At 41.2% G+C, this 8,299-nt stretch overlaps 1 protein-coding gene across 1 annotated transcript in view; it reads left to right on the forward strand.

Annotated features, from left to right (window-relative positions):
• tbcd (tubulin folding cofactor D) overlaps positions 1-8,299 on the forward strand; it is a 277,831-nt gene that overhangs the window by 40,620 nt on the left and 228,912 nt on the right. The window contains exon 6 of the mRNA XM_043714487.1: positions 2,221-2,276. Within this exon, the coding sequence (XP_043570422.1) occupies positions 2,221-2,276 (56 nt within the window). The remainder of the gene's footprint in view (positions 1-2,220; positions 2,277-8,299) is intronic.

Below are 8,299 nucleotides of genomic sequence, written 5' to 3' on the forward strand. Positions count from 1 at the left end.
AGGCTGGTACAATTGCAACACTTAAGAGGCATTTGGATGGGTATATGAATCAGAAGGGTTTGGAGGGATATGGGCCGGGTGCTGGCAGGTGGGACTAGATTGGGTTGGGATATCTTGTCGGCGTGGACCGAAGGGTCTGTTTCCATGCTGTACATCTCTATGACTCTATGACCATTTCATTGGACGCAGTTCGGAGAAGGCTCATTAGGATGATCCCTAGAATTGAGGGACTGATGAGCAAAGGCTGAACAGGTTTGGACATTACTCACTGGAATTTAGAAGAATAAGATGAGATCTCATTGAGGCATATAGGATTCTTAAGGGGCTTGATAGGATAAATGCTGAGAAGATAGTCCACATCATGACAGATTCTAAGACTAAAGAGCGTCGTCTCACAATAAAGGGGTGCCAATTTAAGACTGAGATGAGGAGGAATTTCTACTCTCAGATGGTTGTAAGTCTTTGGAACTCCTTGTCACAGGGAGCTGTGGGAGTGGCGTCCTTTTGTATATTAAATCTGAGGAAAATAATTTCTTCTTCAGTTGGAAATCAAGGGTTATGGAAAAAGGGCAGGAAAGTGGGCATGAGTAATATCTGATCAGCAATGATGGTCGAGCAGGATTGAAAGAACTAAGCAGCCTATTCCTGTTCTTTATTTATTGTATTTTGTTGGAATTTTTGTATCCTGGATCTTACAAGTTATGAATTTATAGAACACTGTATCTGGGTTGTGAGAGACATTAGGAAATTTCAAAGATGCTGTTGTTGGAATTTGAGACTTTGGGATATCACTGAAATAGGGCAAGAAGATTGGTTGGGGATTCTGTGAATAATGATATTCGGAATGACATTGAAGTTGAAAGAAGGTTGCTTGAGTTGGGGTGAAGGTGGAAGTAACTGATAACGAGGAAGTGCATAATGTACAATTAACTTGTGTATATATTAGTATGGGTGAGTAGCAGCTGATGAGGCTGACCCCACTTGCAGTACTGTGACCAAATTTGTGCACCACATGTTCAGAAAGATATATTAGTCTTGGAAGGAAGCACAACATAGGTTTGCTAGAATGAAGCCTCGACTTCAGGAATTAAGTTATGAGGAGGGATTATACAAATTAAGCCAATTTTCTCTAGTATTTAGAAGGTTAAGGGGTGATCTGATTGAAGTCTTCAAAATATTAACATGAAAAGTTGGAGTAGGTAAAAATCAATGATTTCCACCGGTTAGGGATTCTAGAACTAGGGTATCTAAAAATTAGGGCCAGACTGTTCAGGAGAGATGTTAGGAAGCTCTTCTACACACAAAGGATGGGAGATGTTTGGAACTCCCTTCCATAAATGGCAGTAGAAGTCACATCAGTTGTTAATTTAAATCTGAGACAGATAGATTTTTCTTAAGATAGTCAGGAATATGGCCAAATGCAAGACTGTGGAGTTAGGCTGCAGACCAGCCATTATTTCATTGAATGGTAGAACAGACTCAAGGGGCTGAATGGCCTACTTCTGTTCCTCTATTCCAAAAACAGTGCACAATTTAAGGAAAACGAATGGAAGAGTGCTGGATGCATGACAGTGAAACATTACCAGAGGATTGAGATAAATATCAATTTGGAAATTAGTATTGCTCCTTGAACATCAGCTAGACTTCCAAAAGCACTTCATATGTAGTAATTTTTAAAGTGTTATGTGATTATGGAAATAAACTGTCAGCATGCAAGTCAACCAATTTGCACACAGTAAGATTTGGCAAACAGTAAATACAGTGAATGGCCTGTTAATTTATTTTTGGTGATGCTAATTGATGTAGACCATTGGCCTGAACACCAGTTAGGCGTATAATTTCTCCTGTCGTGTCATAGGAATTCCTGTGCACTGAGGCAAAAAAAAAATTGATACGTGTTCCGACTAACCAGTTTCCTCTTTAGTGACCTGTTTCGAAAAAGTGTAGATTGGCAGGACTGTTGCATTCACTGTTGGGGCTCACATTAAAATTAATGAGATGTTAGAAAATGGTCAGTGCCCATGAAATTTAAGCTTGTTTCTAATACTTTCAGCATTAGGCAGCAAAAAATAAAATTAGTACTCTGCCTTAATGATGGTGTTATGCAGTGTTAACACTAAAAATAAATGTCCCCAAATTTTTAGACTTTCATTTAAATAATTATTTTAGGCAAATTGCATGTCATTTTCACTGAATGATAGGAATTTATTTTTATTCTAGTCTTACCTGACAGTCAGTGACAAAGCAAGAGATGCTGCTGCTGTCCTTGTATCCAAGTAAGTGTGTCATCAGACTTATTATTCCTCTGTTGGTTCTGAATGCATGACCTTTGTCCATTTTTAATTTTACAAGTGTCTGTGCACATGTGAATGGAATAAACTTATCATTAAAGGACTTTTTTGCATTAGCATTTAAACTGAACAGTTTCATTTTTTAAACTTTTGTAGTAATGAAAAGTAGGTTACTTAGATTAGATTACTTACAGTGTGGAAACAGGCCCTTCGGCCCAACAAGTTCACACCGACCGTCCAAAGGGCAACCCACCCACACCCATTCCCCTACACTTAACACTATGAGGAATTTAGCATGGCCAATTCACCTAACCTGCACATCTTTCCACTGTGGCAGGAAACCGGAGCACCTGGAGGAAATCCACACAGACACTGGGAGAATGTGCAAACTCCACACACACAGTTGCCTGAGGCGGGAATTGAACCCGGGTCACTGGCGCTGTGAGGCAGCTTTGCTAACCACTGTGCCACCGTGCTAATATGAAGAAGAATCATGTTTATCCACAAACTGTATCTTTATGAAAATCAAATTCGATCACTTGCCTTCACACTGCACAGTGGTTTGCCACTGGACCGTCTAATACTGAGGCAAGAGATGACGTATGGCACAAGGGACCTAAAAGGAAGAGAAGAAAGCTGTGTTCTTTTAATTGGGAGGGAACAGAATGCATTTAACCAACCTATGGTGGCAAAATCCAAAACATAAGATAATGGATTATGAAATAATTTTATGAAGAAGGTTCACTGTCTCAGTTCTGCTGCTGGTTTGTGGATTCTTCTTCCTGTTGTATTAAAAGACCACGTGGCTTACTGCCATTAAGAATGCACCAAAGGATCCTGATCAAGGCCACCTTGTGGTCAAGTCACAAAGCTGGATGATTTTAAAAAAAAATTCATTTGTGGGACATGAGTGTCGTTGGCTGGCCAGCATTCATTGTGCCTCCCGAGTCATCCTTGAGAAAATGGTGGTGAACTGCCTTCTTGACTGCTGCAATTCATTGCTGTAAGTTGACCCAAAATGCCCTTAGGGAGATAGTTCCAGGATTTTGACCCAGTGACAGTGATTGAACAGTGATATATTTTCAAATCAAGATGGTTCGTGGCTTGAAGGGAAACTTGCAGGTGGTAGTGTTCCCATGTATCTGTTGCACTTGCCCTTCTAGATGGTAGTGGTCATGGGTTTGGAAGGAGCTGTCTAAGGACTTATAGTGAATTTCATGCTTTTTTTTAGATTGTTGACAGCTGCTACTGAGTGTCAGTGGTAGAGGAAATGGATGTTTGTGCCAAACAAATGGGCTGCTTTATGGTGGCAAGCTTCTTGAGTGTTGTTGGAGTTGTACCCATCCTGGCAAGTAGAGAGTATCCCATCACACTGCTGAGTTGTGCCTTGTCAATGGTGGCTGCAGTATTCCTAAGCTCTGATTTACTCTTCGAGCCACTGTGTTTATGTTGTAACCCCAAGAATGTTGAGAGTTGGGGAATTTAGTGACAGTAACACCATTGAATGTCAAGAGGATTGATGAGATTGTCTCTCATTGGAGATGATCATTGTCTGGCATTTTTGTGGCGCAAGTGTTGCTTACTACTTGTCAGCCAAAGCCTGGATATCCTTCAGATCTTGTTGCATCCGAACATGGGCTACTTCAGTATTGAAAGAGTCGTGAATGGTGCTGAACACTGTGCAATCATCAGTGAACATCTCCATTTCTGAGCTGATGATGGAGGAAAGGTCGCTTCCCTGAGGAACTCCAGCAGAGATGTCCTGGAGTAGAGATGACTGACCTACAACAACCACAATCATCTTCCTGTGGACCAGGTATTACTGCAAGTAGCAGAGAGTTTGCCCCTCAATAACCATTGATTCCAATTTTGGTCAAGGTGCCCAAACTTTGTTTTGTCAAGGGTCTTCAGTGATAGCAGAATAACTGCAGTATTTTTAAAGATTGTGATTGCTTCAGAGCTCAAGTTTCTGTACATGCACGCAAGACGTGGAGGAGGGTGCTTTGTTTACATTAAGGTGCAAAAGACTGAAGACTCCAACTGAGAAACTTGATAGTAAAGCATTTAAATTTATGGACCACATTGAGGTTTTCATTTTGTTTTTCCTTTAACTTCTTGATGTAGCTTTATGCAATTTGACACCTGTCAATAAATTGCAACCAATTATAGGACTTGACTTTGAATAATGTAAGCACTTTAATTGTATTAAAACAAATGTCACAAACAGCCTTTCATTTTCAGTAACTGAATGCTTTTAATTCACAATATAAAAGCGTTGCAATATTTTTGGAAGATTTATTACCTTTCCCTGGAGATCTGTGGTATCTGGAATGATATGGAGCACAGTTTAAAGGAGGCGACCATGTAAAACATGGACTAGTGGAATCTGCCACACTGTGGTTGTATGTAGAATTGCAGCTGTCATTTTTTTCCTCCTCTTCTGCTGTTCTGGAGAAGCATATGGTGCCAACAGCTGTGGTTACAAGCACTGCGTAGTGTTCTGTTACAGAGCAGCATTAGGAAGACCATTGAAGTAGATTGCCTGCAACGGAATGTCATATGTCAGAAGGTAATTAAAGGACAGAGATGAAAGTAACTTTTTTTTAAAAGTTGACATATGAGTAGTTGACCGTGGATTATCCACGTAAAAAAAGTGTGGCACTGGAAAAGCTCAGCATGTCAGGCAGAATCCAAGGAGCAGGAGAGTCGACGTTTTGGGTGCAAGCCCTTAATCAGGAATGTTGGGGGTGGGAGGAAGGGGGCTGAGAGATAAATAGGATGGCGGGGACCGGCTGGGGGGAATGTTGCTGGGAAGGCGATAGGTGGGTGCACATGGGGACGTAATTGTGATAAGTTGGTGGGGATGTTGGAGTGGATAGGTAGGACGGAAAGTGGACAGGTAGGACAAGTTGAGGGGGTGGTGATGAATTGGAGGGTTGGATCTGGGTTGAGATGGGAGGAGGGGAGATTTGGAAACTAGTGAATTCGATGTTGATGCTGTGTGGTTGAAGGGTCCAAAGGTGGAAGATGAGGCATTCTTCTTCAGTTGTTGGGTGGTTTGGATTTGGCACTGGAGGAGGCCGAGGCCTTGCATGTCCTTGGGGAAGTGGGAGGGAGAGTTGAAGTGGTTGGCCACAGAGCAGTGGGATTGTTTGGTGCATGTGTCCCAGAGATGTTCCCTGAAATGCTCCGAAAGTTGGCATCCTGTCTCCCCGATGTAGAGAGACCATATGAAGAGCAACGGACACAGTAGATGAGGTGGGTGGATGTGCAGGAAAAGCTCTGCCCGATGTGAAAAGACCCTCTGGGGCTTTGGATGGAGGTGAGGGAGGAGGTATGGGTGCAGGTTTTACACCTCTTGTAGCAGCAAGGGACAGTGCCAGGTGTGGAGGTTGGGTTAGTGGGGGGCATGGACCTAACAAGGGAGTCACAGAGGGAATGATCTCTGTGGAATGCAAATGGGGCAGGGAGGGAAATATATTTCTAGTGCCACCTGCATTCACCTATCGCCTTTCCAGGTGCCTTCCCCACCCCCCCCCCCCCTTCTATTTATCTCTCAGCCCCTTTCCCCCCAATGTTCCTGATTAAGGGCTTATGCCTGAAATGTCGACTGTCCTGCTCCTTGGATGCTGCCTTACCTGCTGTGCTTTTCCAGTGCCACACTTTTTGACACTGACTCTCCAGTGTTACGACATGGGGTAAACCCTCCTGCTTAATTTAAACTAGCAACACGGAAAAGATTTATCCCGTGCTGTAATCTGTGAAAATTTGAGAGGCCAAGAACTATTTGAAGTTAAAATTAACAACTTTATTTCTTAAAGTATAACAGTGAATAATTAATGAACAACTATTTACACCTCCTTCCTCTCACCTATCTTTTACCTTCCCTTCTAGTCCGATTTAAACCCCCCCCCATTAAGATTGACCAAAAATTCAAGTTTTCAAAACCAGCCAGCTGTCAAATCCTCTATTTGGATCTTCCTGTGTCTTTTCTTCTTAGGGATTATGCTTCATAGGTCATGGATTGATAAAGGTACCTTTAAGAAGACTATTTTTCGGGCAGTCTGTTCATGCTGGTGGAGTGACAGTTCTCCTCCCAACTGTTCAATTTTCCCTGGTTTTATACCCTCAAAGCATCGGATTGTGTCATTGGCTTTTAAGATTGTCAATATACTAAATTCAAACTTGATTGGAAGTTGGTATTTTTCAGGGTATAATTTAAACTGATTGGCCCAATTTGAATCTGTTTTGTTGTTTCCAGGCAACTAGCTAATCAATCTTTCAACCAAGTGTTACATTGTTACCTTATTCAGAACACTTGGTGCTGTCAGGTAGTTCTGCTAGCTTTTAACTCTGTTAAATGTACAGCATCTGCGGTCCCCACTTTCTCCGTGAATTATCGATGTTAATCTTTTGTTTTATGAGTGATACAATAACGAAACTGGAACATCCTTATTAAATCAAATTACATCATCTCAATTGAAAATGGAAAGGCTAACCTTTGGTTCACTTGGTTGCACACTCACCTTTGAAGCGCAATATTTCTCTTTCAAGTCCTATTCAGAGGGCATGAACATATAAAATGAAGCCTGAATGAAGCAGTACAACACTGTTGGAGGTGCTGACTATCGGGTGAGACATTAAACTGAGGTCCCATCTGTCTTCTCTGGTTGATGTAAAACATCCCTTGACACTATTTTGAAGAAAAGTAGGAAAGTTGTCATTGGTGTTCTGGCCCACATTTATCACTTGATCAACAGCACAACAAACAGATTACCTGGTCATTATCACATTTGTAAACATATTCATAAATGCTGGTGAGGTATGGATTTTTGTCTGTGATCCCAATGCAGAAACTGCCTTCCTTTAATTAATGACATGGACTTGCACTCCTCTTTTAACATCCTCTCATGTTAGCAATATATAGCCTGCATGTAGCTTAAACTGATTGAATTTTATGATCATCATATTTAATATTTGGCCAATAATAAAGGCTAAATATTTTGCATCCATTGAGTTGGAGGAAGCCTCAAAAGATCAATATGCCTAAGAATTTGTATTTGTGTCAGTTGTTTCTGTGTTATTCTCACTCTGCTGGGTTCCTTACAAAAAATAAGAAAAGGGTGGAGATACTCACAGGCCCACCAACATCCCTTGAAAGAAAACCTGAAGATTTCTATGTAGTTACTTTGACAAAATACTTCTGGGTGCTCTAGCATTGTTGGCGCTTTGAGTTCTAGTGCAGACTCTGCACTTGATAGTAAGTTAACCTCTTCAGTCTCCCTCAGATGCTGATGGTCATCTTATGCAGTCGTTTTCTTTGAAATTTGTTTCGGACAAATCCTTTCATTTGTTGGCAATACCGAATTTATGAATAAAACAAAAATGTTTTCTGTTTTGTGAGAAAATGTAATGCTGTGATGATAGCTAAAACTCAGTGAATTTGGTTTCAAAATGAAAACTCAAGATTTGCATTTTACGGTTTATGTAGGGGCATATTCTTGGAGATGCATAGCATTACATATTTAAGAGCAAATATCTGTGAAAATACTCTGAAAGTTCAACATGATGTGAATACTGAGTCACAATTAAGTAGAATGGATGGCTTTGAGGTATGCAGAAAAGAGGTGTTGGAAATTCTGGAAAGGGTGAAAATAGATAAGTCCCCTGGGCCTGATGGCATTTATCCTAGGATTCTCTGGGAAGCAAGGGAGGAGATTGCAGAGCCATTGGCCTTGATTTTTATGTCCTCGTTGTCTACAGGAGTAGTGCCAGAAGACTGGAGGATAGCAAATGTGGTTCCCTTGTTCAAGAAGGGGAGTAGGGATAACCCTAGTAACTATAGGCCGGTGAGTCTCACTTCTGTTGTGGGCAAAATCTTAAGAGAGAATTGTAAGGGATAGGATTTATGAACATCTGGATAGGAATAATGTGATCAAGGATAGTCAGCATGGTTTTGTGAAGGGCAGGTCATGCCTCACAAACCTTATTGAATTCTTTGAGAAAGT

This window comes from Chiloscyllium plagiosum, chromosome 24 (assembly GCF_004010195.1).
Source record: "Chiloscyllium plagiosum isolate BGI_BamShark_2017 chromosome 24, ASM401019v2, whole genome shotgun sequence".
Classification (NCBI taxonomy): domain Eukaryota; kingdom Metazoa; phylum Chordata; class Chondrichthyes; order Orectolobiformes; family Hemiscylliidae; genus Chiloscyllium; species Chiloscyllium plagiosum.